This window comes from Sorex araneus, chromosome 7 (genome assembly GCF_027595985.1).
Source record: "Sorex araneus isolate mSorAra2 chromosome 7, mSorAra2.pri, whole genome shotgun sequence".
In the NCBI taxonomy this organism is placed as follows: domain Eukaryota; kingdom Metazoa; phylum Chordata; class Mammalia; order Eulipotyphla; family Soricidae; genus Sorex; species Sorex araneus.
Window position 1 is genome coordinate 36,511,680 of NC_073308.1, and position 20,787 is coordinate 36,532,466.

Here is a 20,787-nt window from a genome sequence, read left to right on the forward strand (position 1 = left end):
TAGGTGGTTTCAAAGTCTCCGTTACTGTGACTAATGCTGCAGTACGCATGGAGGGGCCAGTCACTTTCTGAGGTAGAGTTTTTATTTCCTACACTTACATACTTAGAAGAGGAATCGCTTTTCCGCATGCTATTTCTATTTTGACTCTTTTTGAGGACGCGCTGTGCTGTTTTCATCAGTGACGGGACCAAGCCCCACTCTTAGCAGGAGTGTGAGAGAGAGTGAGAGAGAACCCTTCCTCCACATCCTCTCCTCTTTGATGGGAGACATTCTGACAGCCGTGGGGCGATAGCTCATTGTTTTAGGGGGGTTGTTCCTATTGTTTTGTTTAGGGGTTACCCCTGGAAGTTACTCTTTCTTCCGTGCTGGGGATCACTCCTGGTGGTCCTTGGAGGATCATGTGGTGCTAGGGACTGAACTGGGAGCTTCCCATGCACCCCATCTCCAGAGACATTGGGTTTTGATTTGCATTTTACTCATTATTAGTGATGTCAAACGTCTTTCCATGTACTGATAGATCATCTGTATGTCTTCTTTGGAAAAATGTCTATTTGGATTCTCTGCTTATTTCTTTTCTTTTCGTATTTTTTTTTTTTGCTTTTTGGGTCACACCTGGCGATGCACAGGGGTTACTCCTGGCTTTAAACTCAGGAATTACTCCTCACAGTCCTCAGGGGACCATATGGGATGCTGGGAATTGAACCCGGGTCGGCTGCATGCAAGGCAAATGCCCTACCCGCTGTGCTATCACTCCAGCCCCTCTTTTTGTCTTTTTTGGGATACATCTGGTGGTGCTGAGGGCTTACTCCTGGCAGACTGGGGAGACTGTATGGGATGCTGGGGATTGAACCTGGGTCAGCTGTGTGGAAGGTAAATGCTTTGCCCACTGTTTTTTCTCTGGCCTCTTTTTACTTCTTTTTATTGGAATTTTTCTTTTTGTATGACTTAAGTGAGATGTTTATATATTATCAGATATACAATTTGAAAAATTTTCCCCGTAACTTTTCCATTTTGTTGATGATTTCCACAATCTTTTGTCTGTTTATATCAACCTGCAAGGCTGTTGTTGTTGTTGTTGTTGTTGTTGTTCTTCTTCTTCTTCTTCTTCTTCTTCTTCTTCTTCTTCTTCTTCTTCCTCTTCCTCTCCTTCCTCTCCTCCTCCTCCTCCTCCTCCTCCTCCTCCTCCTCCTCCTCCTCCTCCTCCTCCTCCTCCTCCTCCTCCTCCTCCTCCTCCTCCTCCTCCTCCTCCTCCTCCTCCTCCTCCTCCTCCTCCTCCTCCTCCTCCTCCTCCTCCTCCTTCTTCTTCTTCTTCTTCTTCTTCTTCTTCTTCTTCTTCTTCTTCTTCTTCTTCTTCTTCTTCTTCTTCTTCTTCTTCTTCCTTTTTGGATCACACCTGGCGATGCACAGGGGTTACTCCTGGCTCTGCACTCAGGACTCACTCCTGGCAGTGTTCAGGGGACCATATGGGATGCTGGGAATCGAACCCGGTTTGGCCACGTGCAAGGCAAATGCCCTACCCGCTGTGCTATCGCTCCAGCCCCCTGTTGTCCCTTCTTTCATCTGTTGTTTGCCTTGATGCATATGTGATGCTGGCTATTTTGCTAAGTTTAGTTGTCATGCATAAGACTTAGGGTGCTGGGCATGACCTGGATCTCTGGTGTCTTCCCTGAAAGCATCTGTGTGATCTGTGTGATGGCCTAGGAAAGAGGACACCTTTTAGTCTGCCTTAGGGGGGTAGCCCTTGGGTGGCATCACACATTGAATAGTAACCCATCCTAACCGATGTCACTTAGAACCTTAAAATGTATTTTACTTTTTTTTTTCTGCTTTTTTTGGGGAGGTGTCACACCCGGCGATGCACAGGGGTCACTCCTGGCTCTGCACTCAGGAATCACCCCCGGCGGTGCTCAGGGGCCCATATGGGATGCTGGGAATCAAACCTGGGTCGGCCGCATGAAAGACAAACGCCCTACCCGCTGTGCTCTCGCTCCAGCCCCTTAAAACGTATTTTAAAACAGAACTTTGAAAGCATAATGAGTTAAGGATCAAGATGACATTACAGTAAATCAAAATGGTCCCCAAGTCCAGTAATTAGAGTCCTTCCAAGAAGGGGAGAGGGCACGAGCAAGTGGTCATGGAGGAAGATGAGGCAGAGATGGCAGGGGTGCTGCTGCGAGCCGCGGGCAGCTGGAGTCCCCACGCTGGAGGAGCAAGGCTGCTCCCTGCAGCCCTTGGGAGACACGTGACCTCCTGGCACTGAGCTTTTGAGATTCTGGTCTCTGGGATTATGAGAGAAGGCAAGCACTTCCCTCTCTGCCTTTCCTCTGCCGTTTTCGTTGGGTGACTGGGCCTGGCGCTTTGGCTCTCTTGCTTGGGTTGTGGCAGAGAGAGCACATTTTGTTGAGCGCAGGGACCCTGAGCACAGCACTGCTGGGATCGGACTCAGCCTTCGGGGTGACACCGTGGGTTGGATACATCCCGCGAGGCCGGTGGGGCGAGCCTTGGGCCCCCAGAATAAGTACCTTAAACATCATTACGCAATGGGCACGGGTGGAGGGATGTAAACGGTCACGGTATGGCTGAAATGCAGACATAAAAGTTCATAAGTTTGTAACTGTGATTCACTAATAAAAATAAAAATCATTATGCATCACCTCGCTTGCGGTACTTTGTCGTGGCAGCTGGTGCTGATGGGCTTGGAGATCACGAAGCAGACTCCGAACAGGGCTAGGAGGAAGCATTTCTTCAGAAAGAGGAAGGGGACTTTCCACTCAGCAGCTCTCGCTGCTCGGGACACCCCATGTCCCTGACCCAACTCCGCAGGACCTGCAGGATGGCAGGTGTCAGAGCAGGGCCTTGCGGGCCCACCCTGGGGCGGGCACTCGGGGAAGCTCCTGCAGGGGCCGCATCTCCTAGGGTGCCTGACTTCTCCTGGCACCGTGGCTGGCTCTGACATCCATGCCCTGTGCGTGTAGCTGGGGCCATGACTCTGGGTGCTGCCGTGTTCTAGAGCCCGTGGAGGGATGCTGTGGCCCCCCGGGACCCCACTCCTTCTTACAGCAGTAGCGGACAAGTGAATTCTTTCCTGCTTACATTAGCTAAAGTCAATTTTCGTTGTTGATAACCTAAGAATTGAAACTGACACCACTTCCTCTGTCGGATGGTCTGATTCCCCCAAAGTCCTTACTCCTTGCAGGTCTGAGCCTCCCTACGACACACACTTTCTGGGCCCACACCTAGCAGTGCTCAGGGGTTACTCCTGGCTCTGTGCTCAGGGCTCAGTCCTGACTCTGTGCTCTGGGATCAGTCCTGGTTCTGTGCTCAGGGCTCACTCCTGACTCTGTGCTCAGGGCTCACTCCTGGCTCTGTGCTCAGGGCTCACTCCTGGCTTTGTGCTCAGGGCTCACTCCTGGCAGGACTTAGGGGACCACATGTAGTGATACCGGTGCCAGCCACATGCTAGGCCTAGAACTTTGTACTCTCTGATCCAGGATACACACATATTTTTTTTTGGGGGGAAGGGCTTTGGAGGGGCCGTAGGCTAATCACAGGCTATTCCTGACTCTGCACTCAAGAGTGACTTCTGACAGCATTGAGGGACTGTTGGGGACTGGACCTGGGTTGGCCACCAGCAAGGCAAATGCTATCTCTCTGAGCCTGTGGGACACGCAGTTTTAAAAAACGAGTGGGTGTTTTGTTGGTTTGTTTTTTTCCTGGCAAGCTTGGGGAACCATATGTGGTGTCCGGGATTGAACCAGAGTCAGCTGTTTGCGAGCCAAACTCCCGACCTTCAGTACCGTTTCCTGAGCCCCCGAGGGGTGTTCCGCAGACCTGTGAAGATATGCGTGCTTAGTGAAACGGGTTATCATTTTCATCTGAGGAAACGATCGTTGTGGTCAAGAGGAGACGCTTTCTGTACCCTGGCGCTGACTGGGCAGAAAGCCCTCAGAGGTGGTGGCTGGGCCGGAAGTACTCCTGAGCCCTGCCCGGGGTGGGGGGCTGCTGCAGGCCCCGCCTGGGATCCCCACTCACCTGTACTCCTTCTTGGGCCGGGAGCTGCTGCGGCCCCGGGAGCTGGGTCTGCTCTGGGAGTCAGGTTTGGGGGCCCCTTCCTTGGCGGGTCCTGGTGTCTGACCTGGAAGGACTCTCCACGCCCCTCGACGACGACAGGTGTGAGCTGTTGCCCCCGTCTGTCTCCAGAGTCTTTGTTTGAGGTCTGAGGGCGGGACAGGGATTATTGGACCAGGCAGCTAGTTCACTGCTGGTTTCTTTGAGGGGCTCATGACAAGCCCCATCTGCTTTCCAGGGCACTTGTCTTTTGGGGGAGTGGAGGGTAGGAACACACCCCACGGTGCGCGGGGCTTCTTCCCGGCTCTGCAGTCAGGAATCACGTGCTCAGGGGACCCCCGTGTGGGTCCGGGGATGGAACCTGGATCAGCTGCGTCTAAGGCAGTGCCGTACCATGGTACTCCCTCTCTCTGGGCCTTCTGCACTTGCTCCTGTAGTAGGTTTTCTCCTCTCTTATGATTTTGACCCATTTCCTGTTGTTATTATTATTATATAGGTCAAGTGCAATTCATTTTTTCCTCACAGCCGGCAACCCAGACACGTCGGGGGTAACCGTTCACGAATCGTGAATGTCTGCAGCCCGGCTGGGGCGGGGCGAGGGGTGTGTGTGTGTGTGTGTGTGTGTGTGTGCTGGGGCGGGGCGAGGGGAGTGTGTGTGTGTGTATGTGTGTGCTGGGGCAGGGTGAGGGGTGTGTGTGTGTGTGTGTGTGTGTGTGCATGTGTGTGTGTTGTGTGTGTGTGTGTGTGTGTGCTGGGGCGGGGCGAGGGGAGTGTGTGTGTGTATGTGTGTGCTGGGGTGGGGTGAGGGGTGTGTGTGTGTGTGTGTGCATGTGTGTGTGTTGTGTTTGTGTGTGTGCTGGGGCGGGGCAAGGGGAGTGTGTGTGTGTATGTGCATGTGCGTGTGTGTTTTGTGTGTGTGTGTGTGTGTGTGTGTGAGAGAGAGAGAGAGACACTGCTGGACCCTTTTGTGCATTTCAGGCCTTTGGAGCCCTCCTCTGCTCCTGCTGGCTGCAGGGGCCGGCCCAGCCCTTGTCAAACCACATGTGGGCTCTGTCCCCAGGGGCTGGCCCCGTTTCCGGGAAGGGCTGTGCCCTGGAGCTCAGTGGGCAGCCTGGGGATTGAGCAATGGGTCTGCTCTGGTTGGGCACAGCTTGGTGGCCCGGTCACTTGGCCCGGCCTGCCGGCTCCCATCCTTCTGTAGGGAGCGTTTGGGAAGGTCTACGCCGGGTATGGAGGCCGCGGTGCTGGACTGCTGGGCTGAGCTGGCCTCTGGGCAGCGAGTCCCCAACCCAGCCAGGACTTGGGCCGCTCCTCAGCCCCAGGCCACCTCAGTCCTCCTGACTCTTCCTCTGAAAGTGCAGAAAAGTCAGGTGACACTCCACCCCAGCACTTCGTCAATCCACCTGGAGGCTTCACTCTTACATGGCCAACGAGGGGCTGGAGCGATAGCACAGCGGGGAGGGCATTTGCCTTGCACGTGGCCAACCCGGGTTCGATTCCCAGCATCCCATATGGTCCCCCGAGCACCGCCAGGAGTAATTCCTGAGTGCAGAGCCAGGAGTAACCCCTGTGCATTGACGGGTATGACCCCAAAAGAAAAGCAAAAAGAAGATACCGTGACTGTCCTCTCGACCAGACTCCCTGGCCAGTGTCCTGGGAACTGTCGTCCTGTTGTCCATACGCTAAAGGCACCAACTTTCAGCACGTTACCAGGATCATGCTTTGGGACACAGTTAAAACCTTCCTGAGGGCTGGAGAGATGGTATATGGGTGAGCCCCTTGTTGTCCATGCACCCCAGCTCCTACCTGAGCACCACCAGGACTGACTTCTGAGCACAGAGGCGGGAGTCTGCCCTGAGCACTGCCAGGTGTGGGCCAAAAATAAAAAACAGCAAACGAACAAAGGCTCACTGAGAGAGGCGGGCTGCTTGCCAAGGGAACTCTACTACTGACCGTCTCTGCCTCCTCCAGCCAGAGTCCCTCTTGTCCGTCTCATCATGCCTTAGCAGAGAGGGCTTGGGCCCTTGGCGTGCCCGGAGACCCCTCCTTCCCTGCACAGCCACCAGAGACGGAGCTTCTGTGCAGCGTGGGTCCTCTGTGTGCCCGAGCACTCTCCGTAGTCCCCAGCTAAGCCACAGATGCTTTTTACACCACACCACAGCCGTTGGACAGACCTTGAAATGCCGCCCACAGCTTGGAGTGGCTACGGGTTAATCAGACACGCTGTTATCTCATGAGTGCTTTAGTAAACAAAGGCCAGGAGTAAAGTTTGCAAGGTGCTGGGAGGGGGGAGGTGGTCCGAAGCCGGATGGAGCCAAGTGAGATGCTGCCCACTAGTGGCAGGAAGGGAGAACTGTAAGGCCCGGCCGGGGCGGAATGTGGATTTTCTGGGGGGTCCTATGTGGAGCGGGACAGCAAAGGGGGCGAGCTCCAGCCTCACCCGGGGAAGCCTCTCCTTCCTCCTCTGCGCTGCTGCGGCCATTCCCGCGGTCTTTCCTCTGCCGGACCCCCGTCCTCTCATTCCCCTGACAATGCCCCCAGTCTCCCCTCTGTAACTCAGCCAAGGGATCAGGCGGAGAGGGGCTGGAGTGAGGAGGAGACCACAGCCACCAAGTGCCAGCACCTCAGCAGCACTGGTCAGGGCAGCCAGAGGCCCCTGCTGGGGCACACCCTGGCCACCGGTCAGAGGCACCAGATCCTAGGAGCAGGGAAGCCCCGCAAGGTGGGCCTGGCCCCTTCTTCCTGCTCTGCCTCGTTGGGGCGGCTCAGGCGAGGTGCTAAGATCACCTGAGAGGCAGAAGGGATGATGGGACGGTGCCGGGTCCCAGGCTGCACACCCCTGTCACCGCATCTTGTGACCCACCTGAACTGGAACCCCACCCACCTGAGCTGGAACCCCACCCACCTGAGCTGGAACCCCACCCACCTAGGATGGAACCCCCCCCACCACCTGGGCTGGAACCCCACCCACTTGGGCTGGAACCCCACCCACCTGGGCTGGAAACCCCCCCACACACCTGGGCTGGAACCTCACTCACTTGGGCTGGAACCCCACCCACCTGAGCTGGAACCCCACCTACCTGGGCTGGAAACCCCCCCCACCTGGGCTGGAACCTCACTCACTTGGGCTGGAACCCCACCCACCTGAGCTGGAACCCCACCTACCTGGGCTGGAACCCCCCCCCCCACCTGGGCTGGAACCTCACTCACTTGGGCTGGAACCCCACCCACCTGAGCTGGAACCCCAACCATCTGAGCTGAAACCCCACCCACCTGGGCTGGAACCCCACCCACCTGAGCTGAAACCCTACCCATCTGGGCTGGAAAACCATGGCAGGGGTCCTGTCCTTGAAGAGGGTCTGGGGTCAAGTTGTGCTTCCCTTTGATTGGTTGTTGTTGTTTTGGGGTCACACCCAGCAGTGCTCAGGACTTACTTCTGACTCTGTGCTCAGGGATTACTCATGGCCGACTTGAGGGACCATATGGGGTGTGAACCCAGGTCAGTGGCGTGGAAGGCAAACGCCCTACTATCTCTTTGACCCTATATGACTTCTGATCTTGCCCTCATTCACAGCCTGACTCGTGCCCAATAAGTACAATGATAATTAAAATCAAATGTACTTGCCTGGTCTAAGGCGGTAATGTCTGCAACATGCTTGGCCCAGAAATTCAGTGAATATATTAGCGCACAATTAAATATCAGCTTGTCAGAAAATAGTGGACTGTCCTGAAGCTTTTAGCCGATTTTTGCATCCTAAACAGAGCCTTTGCTCAGCACCTAGCATGACTGCGGGCACTTAGAGCCTGTTCACAAAGGCGCACAGGGAAAAGTCAAAGAAGGAACGGACGGGCGCCCAGAGGCTCAAATTCTCCAACTAAGCTTTGCAAGGGTCTCACTGCTGCCACTTCTCCGAGTGACCACTAGATGGCGGAAGCGGTTAAGACAACAATCCTCAGGACTCAGTGGCCCCGCTTTGGCTAGGAAGGAGAATGACCGAAAACAGAAACAAGAGTGCGCTTTCTTTTCATGCCTTCGGACCCAGGGCAAGAGAGCATGTAGCTTGCGGGATTACCTTTAGGCTTCCAAAACTGCGAGGGCCAAAGAGGTAGTCCAGTGGTTGGGGCAACGGGCTGTCACCGGACCCCTGACACTGTGTATATCCCCTGAGAACAGACAGGGGTGGGCTCTGAGCGCCCCTGTGCGTCCCCCTTACAGAGCACAGAGAGATGAGCAGAGCTTTCGTACGGGTCCTCTTTGGGTCTCGGGGACTACTCCCAGCTCTGTCTCGGGGCAGGGCGGGGGCCAGACCAGGCCTGACACGCAAAGCCTGTACCCCGCCCACTGAGTGTTCTTTCCTGCTGCACCCGGGGGCTTTAGCAAGTCTGGTGGATGTCCACTCAAGAGGAACAGACGGGAAAGAGGGCACTTCTGGTCGGAGCCCCGGGGACACCCCCAGGGCCTCCTCATCAACCCTCTGTCTTCAGGAAAGGACTCATTTCTCTTTTGGCGGGGCGGGTAGGGGCCACATTCCTGATGCTCAGGGCTTATTCCTGGCTCTACATTCATACTCCTGGCAGTGCTGGGTGGGGGGGGGGGCCCTCTGGATTGCCGGGGATTGAACCCGGCTGGCTGGCTGTGTGCGAGGCAAGCGCCCTACTATCTCTGCACCCCCCAAATGACTCGTCCCTTGCAGCTGCAATGGTAAAATGACTTTATTATTCAGGTTGGCCACCACGCACACTTCCCCTATAATGAGGATCCTGTATTGAGGCGTGATGGGGTCCACATGCAATGCTTTGGGGGGAGCCCTGGGGAGGGGTGGCCTTATAACCCCCCCATGCAGAGCGCCTTTATGAGGCTGGTTTGGCTTTTGTGGATTTCAGGATCTGGCGCCAGGAACATAGACCAAGGACCAACCCCACCCTCCTCCCGCCAGCCCTTTCGCATCTGAAGGCAGCTGCTTCCAAGCCTACAGGGTGTCAGGGTGTCACGGCTTCCGGGCAGGGCTCAGGCAAAGGCGAAATCCTCTCCGGCCCCTGCCCCAGCTGCTCCGGTGGCTTTATCCCAGGGGTCCCCAGAAGGGCAAGTGGGCTAGGCTGCCGGCAACACCAGTTTTCAGAGGTGGGAAGGAAGAGTGGCGGTGCTGAGGGAGAATTTCGCACCGCGTGGCCTGCGCCCGGGAGACTCAGAACACAGGTGACCAGAACTGGTACCCAAGTTCTGCTTGGGTTCTGAATGCGCAGATGCACCCAGGGCTGGGGGACGCCTGGGCCTGTTTGGTCAGACAGAGGCGCTTCCTTGAGCTCTGAGAACCCGCAGGCCTCTCCTCTCCCTGGGAAGCTGCGGCTGGGAGCGGCTGGGAAGGCCGCGTGTGGGCGAGCAGGGAGGAACTGGCTCCCCCAGGCCTGTTCGCACGGACTGTGCTGGCCCCTGGGACGGCAGAGGAAGCCAAGTGTGCTGGCTCCTCTCTGGAATCGGACCCACTCGGAGCTGCGCCCGCTCTGAAACAAACCTCCTCCCTGTGTTCGGGGGCGAGGCGGCTGGTCTCTGCCCTGAGACCATGGACAGTGCTGCCACGTCCACCAAGGTGGTGTCGGGGTGCAGACCCCCCTGGACTCAGGTGAGGATTCTCTTGGGCTCTTCTGCCTCCGCCCAAAGCACGGAAAATATCTGCAGGGCCAGGCCGCGGGCAGAGGCGGCCGTCAGAGGCGGTGGTCGGGACAGAGCTATTTCTGAGGGCCAGTGATCACCAGGAAAGGACACACATGTTCTTTTGCCCAAGGAGCTTTGGACGTCCCCCCGACATGGACGGTCGAGAGGACGGAAGGGAGGGAGCTGTCTGGGGCTGGAGCTTTCTCTCGGCCACCACTGGTGTCCTGGAACCTCTTGCTTCCCGGTGCCCGCCCCAGCGGGAGGCAGCTGGAGCCCTGGCCCCGCGGGGCCCTGCGGGGAAGGGGACCCTGGAGGGAGCTGGGGGAGCCATCTCCTCTCACCAGCAAAAGCCAAACCAAGCCATCAAGCCGAATGCAGTGGGGCCCCGGGTCTCGCCGGCGCCCAGCCCAGCGCCAGGACTGCGCAGCACTCAGATCTCGATGAGGCTGGCCAGGCGCAGGCAGAGGGGCGCGTCCACGGGCACCGCGCTGCGGTTGATCTCGTTCCCGTCCAGGCGCAGCACCTGCAGCTTGGAGAAGTTCATGACGTCCACCACGCTGCAGAAACTGCTGATGGAGAATTCTGCGGGGACAAGAGGGGCGTCGGGGAAGTGGGGGGGGGAGGAAAGTCCAGCTCAGAGACCAGGCGGGGCCAAGGACTCGGGTGCAGAAGTTGCTTGGGCAGGAGGACACGGCTGGGGTGGACAGTCCTACCGAAACCCACCACTAGGGGGCAGACTTGGCCTCCGTTTCTAGCCCCGGCGCTTGGGCTCCCACTGGCCCGCCAACCTGCACAGCTGCAGGAACGTCCTTGAGAATCCTTCCCGCGGGACAAGTGCTGGCCCTTCTGCGGGCAGTCGGGGAAGCAGGAGATGAGAACAGCCCTTAGCGCCTCAACGGCCTTGATTGCTTTTGAGGCTGGGCTTCGCTGAGTGCCGAGGAGAAGGGAGTCCGGGAAATGAAGGGGCTTAAATCAGGACCATCTCTCGCCCCCGCGCTAATACAGGAGGTGGCAGGAAATTAAAGAGCGAAAGTCTGGGTCCAGGGACAAGTGTCTGCAAGGCAGCCCTCTGAAAGGTCGCGCTGCATGCTGCTTGCAGCCCGAGGGGCCGGCAAGGCCTGGGGACAGAACTGGGAGGCCAGTGTGTTGGCCACAGAAGGCAAGGGGCTCGGAGGGACAGCACGGGGGGCTGTCAAGGGGCTTGCCCAGGACTCTGGTTTGGTCCCAGCCCTGCCAGAGGTGAGCCCCGAACATGACTGGAGGCAGCCCCCAAACAGACAAGCAAAAATCAGTAATTCTGCAGCTTTCTGCACCGTGCATGATTATGTATCCCTTTAAAATTTTTAGTTAAATGTATTTCTTGCTTTTTGGGGCCACACCTTGCTGTACTCAGGCGCTGGTCCCAGCTCTGTGCCTGAGGGTCACTCCTGGTGTGTCCTGGGACCACCTGGTGCGAGGAGCATAGCCCAGGTCCCCGGTATGCGGGCACATGCTCAGTCCTCCGAGTCACCCCTCCACCTCCCTCTCCAGGTCCCGTTCGGAAGGGTCTCCTGAAAGCCGGGTCGTCTTAATGGATACAAAGTCCTGTTTGGTTTGAACCGACATCCTTCTGCTGCCTCTGTCATCCCAGAGATGACAGCCACCTGCCCTCAGCCCCTTCTCCAGCTCCCTGCTGGGAATTCGAAAGGTCCAGGGCAGGGATCAGCTAGTGGCCAGTAGGACACTGGCCCAGGACCCAGCCAGTGGCCAGTAGGACCAGGGTCCAGGACCCAGCCAGTGGCCAGTAGGACACTGGCCCAGGGCTCAGCCCGTGGCTAGTAGGACACTGGCCCAGGGCTCAGCCAGTGGCTAGTAGGGCAGCGAGAGTCTGCAGTGAGTAGCCATGGGCCTGCAGTGCCCTGGTGCAGACTGAGGCATGGTCCTGTCACGGGATGGGCAGCCTGTGGACGGAGGGGCAGGATGCTGCACCGGGCCGTCTCTGAGGCGTTGCTGTGGCTCTCCTGGGGATCACAACTGGGGTGCGGGTGTCAACCCTGGAGCTGTGTCTCTCCCTGCAGTGCTCAGGTGGCCGTGTGGTGCTGTGCCTCGACGTCTGGCTCGAGGCGTGCTGGTTTGACGCATGAGTCAGGGCCCTGGACGGCTGGGACTGGGGTTTGGGCCCTCGCCTTGCACGTTTTGCCCCTGGCTCAGTCCTTGGTACCACATACGGTCCCCTGAGCCACTCTAGGTGTGATGCCTGAGCGGAGTCCCCTGAGCTGCGGGGTGTGGCTTAGTCCCCTGAAGACCCCCAAGAAGGATTCTTGTAGGAGGAGGAGGGCAAGAAAAAAAATACTTGGGACCCAAGAGATAGCACAGTGGGTAGGGCACTTGCCTTGCACACGGTCGACCCGGGCTTGATCCCCGGCATCCCACACGGTCCCCTGAGCACCACCAGGAGTGAGCCCTGAACATCACTGGGTGTGACCCCAAGAAGCCAAAAAAGGGGGGAAAATACCCAAACAAACCCAGGAGTTACTCTGCCCAAAGAGGGTGTTGAGGGGAAAGCTGGGGGGGGGGGGCTTCCTGCGGTCGCAAATGCTGCCAGGGGGGAGGTGCTTGGCTCCAGGGGCCTCTGCTGACCAGGGTGGGGGCTTTGCTGAGGTCCATCTCGCCAGAGCCTTGGAGGGCTGGGGTGGGGGCAGTGATCAGTGTGTCCCTGTGTGGCCCTGTAGTCCTGGGGGCAGAGGGGATGCTGATGTGCCACACCCCGCATATCTCTCTCCCACGACAACTGCTGTCACGTGCCGGGGCCTTGCTCCACGGAGCCCAGGCCAACACACGCCTCCCCGAGCGCCCAGCTCTCCTGGGTCCCAAGGGGCGGACGGCTACTCACGGCAAGCGCCTCTGTGGCAGCAAGGACTTAGGGACCCCCTCCCCTCTGGGGGCTACACAGGCCCTAAGAAGGTCAACCAGTGGTGCTGGGGGTCACAGACGGTGGTGCTGGGGGAAGGGCGCCAAGCAGAGCTGGGGGGGTCTCATCTGTGCCCCCTGCATGGACGGCACAAGTTCAGCACCGTGCGCTCTGATGCCTAATTGTGCACCTTGAAGCTCTTCAAACCTGCGGCCAGACATCTGCCCGCCCCACCGTCAGCCTCCAGGGCTCCGGCCTCCCTCCCCGAGGCCCGTCCAGCGTGTTAACATGGTGCAGGGGACCGTGGCCTGCTCCTCTGTGTGTGTGTGTGTGTGTGTGTGTGTGTGTGTGTGTGTGTGTGTGTGTGTGTGTGTGTGTGTGTGTGTGTAGGGGGTAGGGTGGGAGTGGAGGCCAAGAGGCCAAGACTTGTCCCTGTCCCAGTCTGGCTGGTGCTACGGGCCTCAGCGACTCAAAGCCCCGTGGCCTGCAGGGAGCCCCCTCTCCCGGAAAGAGGGGTTTTGCAGACAGAGGGAGGAGGTTAAGGACTCGCTGGGGACTGTCGGAGGAGTCAGACCTCAGAGACCCGGGGATGGACTCACGTCTGGACTCCGGACATCCCGGGAGGGAGCAGAGAGGCAGTAGCTGCCCCTCGCAGGGGGAGTGCGGGGCTCTGCGGCCAGAGGCTGCCCTGCTGGCCCCTCCGGTGTCTGCTGGGCAGTGCCAGGGGAAATGTGGGCCCCAGAGTCCTTGTAGTGGGCAGAAAGGCCCTCTGCCTGTCCTCCGGGGAGAGGAGCCAGGCAGTCTGCCTTCAGCGAGGGAGTCTGTGCCGCCTGCTGGCTGTCCCTGCTCAGCACAAAGGCCCCAGCACAGACCGGGCTGGAGACGCGGGTTCAGGGTCTCCCGGGCCAGCCAGGGCGGGCGGGGCCCGCAGAGCCTGGAGAGCAGCTCAGGTCTTGGGATGCCTCTGCCCCAGCTCACGGCCCCCTACCCCCCCACCCGCCCAGACTCCTGCCTGCTCCTCCCAGGCCAGGTCGGGGTGGGCCAGTTCCTCCCTCCAGAGCAGCCTTGTGCGGGGCTTCTTTCCTTCTTTCTTTCCTTCCTTCCTTCCTTCCTTCCTTCCTTCCTTCCTTCCTTCCTTCCTTCCTTCCTTCCTTCCTTCCTTCCTTCCTTCTTCTTTCTTTCTTTCTTTCTTTCTTTCTTTCTTTCTTTCTTTCTTTCTTTCTTTCTTTCTTTTTTCTTTCCCTCCCTCCCTCCCTCCCTCTCTCTCTCTCTCTCTCTTTCTTTCTTTCTTTCTTTCTTTCTTTCTTTCTTTCTTTCTTTCTTTCTTTCTTTCTTTCTTTCTTTCTTTCTTTCTTTCTTTCTTTCTTTCTTTTTTCTTTCCCTCCCTCCCTCCCTCCCTCTCTCTCTCTCTCTCTCTCTCTCTTCTTCTTTCTTTCTTTCTTTCTTTCTTTCTTTCTTTCTTTCTTTCTTTCTTTCTTTCTTTCTTTCTTTCTTTCTTTCTTTCTTTCTTTCTTTCTTTCTTTCTTTCTTTCTTTCTTTCTTTCTTTCTTTCTTTCTTTGTTTCTTTCTTTCTTATCAGGGTGGGGGCGGGCACACCTGGCAAATGCTCAGGACTTACCGCTGTCTCTGCTCAGAAATCAATCCTGGGGCCAGAGCAGTAGGGCAGTGGGGAGGGCGTTTGCCTTGCCCGTGGCTGACTCGGGATTCCCAGCATCCCATATGGTCCCCTGAGCACCGCCAGGAGTGATTCCTGAGCACAGAGCCAGGAGTAAGCCCTGAGCACCGCTGGGTGTGACCCCAAAAACCAAAAAAGAAAAAAAGAGAAAAAGGACATCTCTCCTGCTGGTGCTCTGGGGGGCATATGGGAGTGGGGATTGCACCCAGGCTGACAGTGTGCGAGGCAGACGCCCGCCCGCTGTACAGTGCTCTGGCCTTGTGCTGTGTTTCTTAGATCTGTACCTCTCTTCTCCCAACGGAGGGACAGCCACTTACTTCTGGGAAGGATTCTTCCAGACTTACCCACCACCCTCGCGTGCTCTAACTCCACGGTTTGGACTAAAGTGTGTGTGTATGTACATGTGTGTGCATGTGTGTATGTGTACGCATGTGTGTATATGTGAGTTTGTGCAAGTGTGTGCATGTGTGCATGTACATGTGTGCATGCTTATGCATGTGTGCATGTGCTTGCATGTGAATGTATGTGTGCTTGTGCATGTGTGTATAAGCGTGTGCATGTATATGCACATGTACGTGCATGTGTGCATTTGTGTGGATGTGTAGATGTACATGCATGTCTGTGCATGTGCATATGAGTGCATGTATGTGCATATGTGTGCCTGTGCATGTGTATGCATGTGTACACACATATGTGTCCATACATGTGTATAAGTGTATGCATGTGTGAGCATAAGTGTGTGCATAAGTGTGTGCATGTGCAGGTGTGTATCTCTTGTGCAGGGCGTGGCTTGGTTTGGGGGCGCCCCATGGGTGCTCTTGGTGTTTCTGGACTACGGTGACTGTACAGAACAGGTCGCCCTCCCGAGGCGGGGCCGGCCCTCGCTCCCGTGGCTCACCGTTGATGCGATTGCCCTGCAGGTAGAGGTTCTCCAGGTTGGTGCTGACCGGGGGGATCTTCTGCAGCTGGTTGTAGGACAGGTCGAGCTCGAGGAGGCTGCTGGAGTTGAAGGTGTTGGAGGCCAGGCCGTTGTTGGTGAGGCTGTTGTGGGACAGCCGCACGTACAGCAGCTTGGGGGAGCCCCGGAAGTAGCTGTCGGGGACGGTGTAGACGTTGTTGTGCTCCAGGTACAGCTGCTCCAGGGCCGAGGGCAGCCCGTCGGGCACCCGCCGCAGGTGGTTGTGGCTCAGGTCCAGCAGGATGAGTGAGCGGAGGCCCCGCAGGGCGCTGCCCACCTCCTGGATCTCGTTGTGCTGGAGGTACAAGGCCGTGAGGTTCTCCAGCCCCTCCAGCGCGTTGTTGGGGACCCTGGAGATCTGGTTGTGGTCCAGGTGGAGCTCCCGCAGGGCGCGGGGCAGGGGGCCCGGCATGCGTGTCAGGTTGTTGTGGTCCAGGTAGAGCCTCTCCAGGTGCCTCAGCTTGGAGAAGACCTTCCGGCCCACCTTGTCGCTGGTGATCTGGTTGCCGTGCAGGGCCACCCACAGCAGCCCCGTGGCGTTGTCGAAGACGCCGTCCTGGATGGCGGCGATCTGGTTGTTCTGGAAGTAGGCGTACTTCATGCGCGAGGGCACGAAGGGAAGGTACTTGAGGTTGCGGTTGTCGCAGTACATGGCCGTGGGGAAGTTGGGGGGACAGTCGCACTCCTGGGGGCAGTCTCGGGGCTCCGGCTGGGGTGGAGAGCCGTAGGCGTAGGCGGGGCCCTCCTCCACCCCGTAGGGGTAGGGGTCGTAGGGCTCGTAGGAGTCGTAGTAGGTGGACTGCTGGCTCCGCAGGTAGTGGAACCACCACTGGGGGTCTTCGTCGTACTGGGCCCGGGAGAGGGTGCAGAGCCCCGCCAGCAGCAGGAGGGAGGCCCACTGCATCTCGGCTTCCTGGAGGAGAGCAAACAGAGCAGGCGGCATGAGTGAGGCCCAGGAGGGGACCCCGCTTACCCCACTTCCCGGCAAATGCATGACCCGGAAGCTCCCTCCCTCTGTGCCTGGCCAGGCGGTGCTCACACGCGGTGCTCTTGACCTTGGCTAGCGGGGATTTTCGGGCCTTTGAGATGAGCTGGAACTGGGGGCATGTGTGTCTTTTTTTTTTTTTTTGCTTTTTTGGGGTCACACCCGGCGATGCACAGGGGTTACTCCTGGCTGTGCACTCAGGAACCACCCCTGGCGGTGCTCAGGGGACCATATGGGATGCTGGGAATCAAACCCGGGTCAGCCGCGTGCAAGGCAAACGCCCTCCCCGCTGTGCTGTCGCTCCAGCCCCAGGCATGTGTGTCTTTTGAAGGGACAGGTCCTCTAGCAACCCTGCAGCTTCTGCTGGGGGGCCTGGACGTGAGGTGGCGGTGACGGGGTCCCCTTTCGGGCCTGAATACACGGCCAGTTTGGAAACCCCTGCAATATCATAATTTCCAAGAGTCCAAGTGTGAAATCATATTTTCCAAGAGTTCAAGGGAAAATCCTTCGAGCTTATTTCCTGTCTCTGGGCCACCTCCCGAGTGGCCGACAGCCTCAAGTGGAGGCACTGAGCGGCAGCGGAAGGCCTGTGGGTCTCGTGGCAGGCCACGGGCTCTGGCTTTGACGCTGCAGAGCAGGCGCGATCCCCACGCGCTCGGTGGGCGGCTGGCTTCAGCCCCTGCCGCCCAGTCTCCTGGCTCAGAGGACTGCAGGCCTCAGTGCCAGAGGCCCTCAGGAGGGGGACACTGGCACTCCGGCCTGGCACTTGTCTTCTGGGCGCTGAGTCAGACTGCCTGGCTCCCCGCAGAGGTGTCCCGTAGGGCATTAGCATTCCTCCTCCTTCACCTGAAGCCCCTGATGCCCTGCACCAGGACTAAGGGCCAAGGCACAGCCCCAAGTGGGGGTGGAATGGAAAACTCTCAAGTGTGCCCAAGGAATAGGGCATGCTTTATTTTATTTATTTATTTATTTATTTATTTGTATTTTTTGCCACATCTGGTGATGCTCAGGGCTTACTCCTGACTCTGCACTCAAGGATCACTCCTGGCGGTACTGGGAATCGGAGCCGGCTGTGTGCAAGGCAAGTGTGCTACCCACTGTACTATCTTTCCGGCCCCCAAGAATGTGTCCTTAGGAGGGGACTCTGCTCCCTCCTGGTGACATTGCTGTTACCAAACTCCGTGTCCAGGTCCCGCATGTGGCCCGGCAGCCTCCTCCCTCTGACTTCCAGGGAACCCCGGCATGGTGTGGAGGCTGGCCCTGACACGGAGCAACGAGGGTGGGAGTCCTGTGGAACCGGAGACCAGCGGCACCTGTCAGAGGCGCGGGCGGCCCCTGGGGCCAGAAGGCCTGAGCCTCTTGCGCCCTCCTGCGCCCGTGGGAGAAAAGGGTCCCAAAGAGCATCACGCCTAGGGAGCAGCTGGGTAGGTCTGGGGGTGACCCTCCATCCTGTCCCCTCGGGGCCACCCTCAAGCCCGTCCTCCGGACCTCCCTGTCCCCTGGCGGTGGCTCCCGTCCACTCGTGCTCTCTGGGCCCCTGGCTGTGGAGAGGCAGTGACCTGGCTCATCCCCAGGCAGCCGCAGACCCAGACAAAGCGCCTCAGTGTAGCTGAGGAGTGCCCAGCTGCCCCCTGCCTGGGCACGCGGGCTGGCCGGGCTCTGGCCCACAGAGAAGTCGGAGGGAGCAGCCAGCTGCCAGCCAGCAGCTCATTTTTCCATGCCCGGCCCGGGGCTGCGGCGTGGGGGCTGGCACACGGAGCCCCTGTCTCCATTTCTCCGTCCTGCCGTCTGGGCACCTTGGCAGGGAGAGGCGCCTTCCCCTCCGCTCTCCGCTCTCCAGGCCTCAGCCTGGAGCCACTTTGCCCTGCTCGGGAGCCACCCGTTACCCGCCCAGCTCTCGCCACGTGGCTGCTGCTCCCACCGGCTCCCTGAGAGGAAGGACCCCCGAAGGGACTGGGTTTGGGGAGGGGCCGCTTCCCGGGCTCCCTGGGAGGGGAGCCACTGGCCCTCAGCACTGGGCTTTCCCTGACCCCCCCGAGAAGCAGCTCTCCGCTCTGTCAGCGGGAGGAGGTAGGAGCAAAGCCCTCCCCCGCCAACCTGGACTGGCCCTCTCCCCGCCAACTCACGGGGCATAGGGATTCTCAGACTTCTCCCGTTTTTCTCATACACACACACACACTCATGCACACACACCTGCACACACTCACACACATGCACATGCATATCTGTAGGCTCACAAGTGTGCACACATTCGCACTCATATGTGTGCACACACACATTTACACACTCGTGAGCTCACACACACTTGCACACACACCTTCACATACTCATGCACTTGTGAGCGCACACACACTTGCACACACACCCATGTGTGTGCACATGCACACACTTCACACACTCATGAGTGCATACGCTCACACTTGCACACACTCATCCGTGTGCATAGACACACACTCACCTCCTTGTGAGCACACACTTGCACACACCCTCATAGTGTGCACATGCACACATACCATCAACTCCCCCTGCTCTTGCCCCCCCCCCAGCATCTCTGCACCCCAAGCCTGGGGGAGCCTCAGGGCACAGGAGTCAGGCTGCGTGTGTGAGTGTGTGTGTCTGTGTGTGTGCAGGGGGGACCAGACACAGCAGCGGGCATCCTGAGAGAGCTGGTGCTTGGCTGGCCCGAGTCTGGGAACCAGAGAGCCCCCAAGGCCAGAAAGAGCCTGCAGGACAAAGGGGGCGTCTGCAGCCCCTCCCGGTCACTCTCCCAGGCCCGACGGGGACTCCCACCCCCAGCCCTGTGCTCCTCAGGGGCGCCCGGACAGGAGCGGGAGAGCAGGGAGTGAGCTTACCTGGAGTGGAACCTTTCCGAGTGACCACGTCCTCTGTCTGGCTCTGGGCTGGGAGCGTGTGCCGGGAGGCTGCACTGCGGGTGTGCGGGCCGGTGCCAGGCCAGGGTCCGCCCCCAGATGCCGACTGAATCCTGTGAAGAGGGGCAGGAGCGGATCCGGCAGGGGTGGGGCTCGCACCGGGCAGAGCCTCGACGGGAACCACCTTCTTTCCACTCACTTATCTTCCCGGGCTGGCCGGCGGCTGTCTGCTGAGTGACTTAGCGCTGCCCCTGACTATTTGCACGGCCTCCGGCAGTCTGGCTTTCTCATCAGACCGCAGGCAGAGGAGGGCTGGGAGGGCCCGGACTCAGGGAGAGGCAGCTTAACCCTTTCAGCAACCCCGCCCCCTCCCCCCTCCCCCCCACCAGAGAGCCAGGACCACTCACCCTGCTGGCCCAGGCAGCCCCCGGGGGCTGGACAGTGGCCAAGAGCAGCTGACAGGACAGCGGCCTCTGCCTGGGCTCGACCCCTGAGCAGTGCCCTCGGGCACAGGCTTCTCCCCTGCTCTGGTGGTGAGTCCAAGGAAGGGGCTGGCCCTCTGCTGGGCCCTCGCTGCCCATGGCCACCCTCTCGTCCCTCACGGACGTGGTTGTAAGCTTCTTGCCGCTTTCCTCAGTGGGCGGGGAGGACTCCGGAGCACAGAGCTGGTACCTGCTGGCGTTGAGGAGGGATGACCGCTGCCCTGCCCCCCTCACACATGCCGAGACCTGAGCAGGGCAGAGGAAGGCGGGAGGTGGGCAAGACATGAGGTCCGGGATATGGGTCTCATCCCTAGCCAAGTGCTTAAGGGGCAACACGTCTGACCGAGCAGGAAGTGGAAGGATCTGATTCACATTTTTATTATAATGCTCTCTTCCTCCCTCTCCTTCCCTCCCTCCTCTCCCTCCCTCCTCTCCTCTTTCTCCTCTTCCTCCCCTTCCACCCCCTTCCCTTCCACCCCTTCCCTTCCCTCCCCTCCCCTTCCCTTCCACCCCCTTCCCTTCCCTCCTCTCTCCTCCCCTTCCCTCCTCTCCCTTCCCCTTCCCTTCCCTTCCCTCCTCTCTCCTCCCCTTCCCTCCTCTCCCTTCCCCTCCCCTCCCCTTCCCTCCTCTCCCTTCCCCTCCTCTCCCTTCCCCTCCCCTCCCCTCCCCTCCCTTCCCTTCCCTTCCCTTCCCTTCCCTTCCCTTCCCTTCCCTTCCCTTCCCTTCCCTTCCCTTCCCTTCCCTTCCCTTCCCTTCCTTCCCTTCCCTTCCCTTCCCTTCCCTTCCCTTCCCTTTCCTACCATTCCTTTCCTTCCCTCTCTTCCTTCCTTCCTCTCTTCCTTCCTCTCTTCCTTCCTCCCTTCCTTCCTTCCTCCCTTCCTTCCTTCCTTCCTTCCTTCCTTCCTTCCTTCCTTCCTTCCTTCCTTCCTTCCTTCCTTCCTCCCTTCCTTCCTTCCTCCCTTCCTTCCTTCCTTCCTTCCTTCCTTCCTTCCTTCCTTCCTTCCTTCCTTCCTTCCTTCCTTCCTTCCTTCCTTCCTTCCTTCCTTCCTTCCTTCCCTTCCCTTCCCTTCCCTTCCCTTCTCTTCCTTTCTCTTCCCTCCCCTCCCCTCCCCTCCTCTCCCCTCTCTCCTCCCCATCCCCCACTCCACGCGCCCCCCACCCCCTCACTCCTCGCCATTACCGTGACCCGGGCTTGCACATACTTGG

The 20,787-nt window shown here is 58.7% G+C and overlaps 1 protein-coding gene across 1 annotated transcript; it reads right to left on the minus strand.

Moving 5' to 3' along the window:
- Nucleotides 1–8,828: 8,828 nt before the first annotated feature.
- FMOD (fibromodulin) lies at nucleotides 8,829–16,154 on the minus strand. Its single transcript, XM_004610043.3, has 2 exons — nucleotides 15,185–16,154; nucleotides 8,829–10,303 (listed from the first exon to the last, which is right to left on the minus strand). Exons 1-2 carry the CDS (start codon nucleotides 16,146–16,148, stop codon nucleotides 10,152–10,154), a joined length of 1,116 nt encoding a protein of 371 aa, XP_004610100.1. The 5' UTR covers nucleotides 16,149–16,154; the 3' UTR covers nucleotides 8,829–10,151.
- Nucleotides 16,155–20,787: the final 4,633 nt, after the last annotated feature.

Excerpts from the sequence above, each read along its gene's own strand:
- FMOD (XM_004610043.3), bottom strand. The coding sequence starts at position 16,148 with ATGCAGTGGGCCTCCCTCCTGCTGCTGGCGGGGCTCTGCACCCTCTCC. Across the intron at positions 10,304-15,184 it reads GCAGGGCAATCGCATCAACG|AATTCTCCATCAGCAGTTTC; the intron begins GTGAGCCACGGG and ends TTGTCCCCGCAG.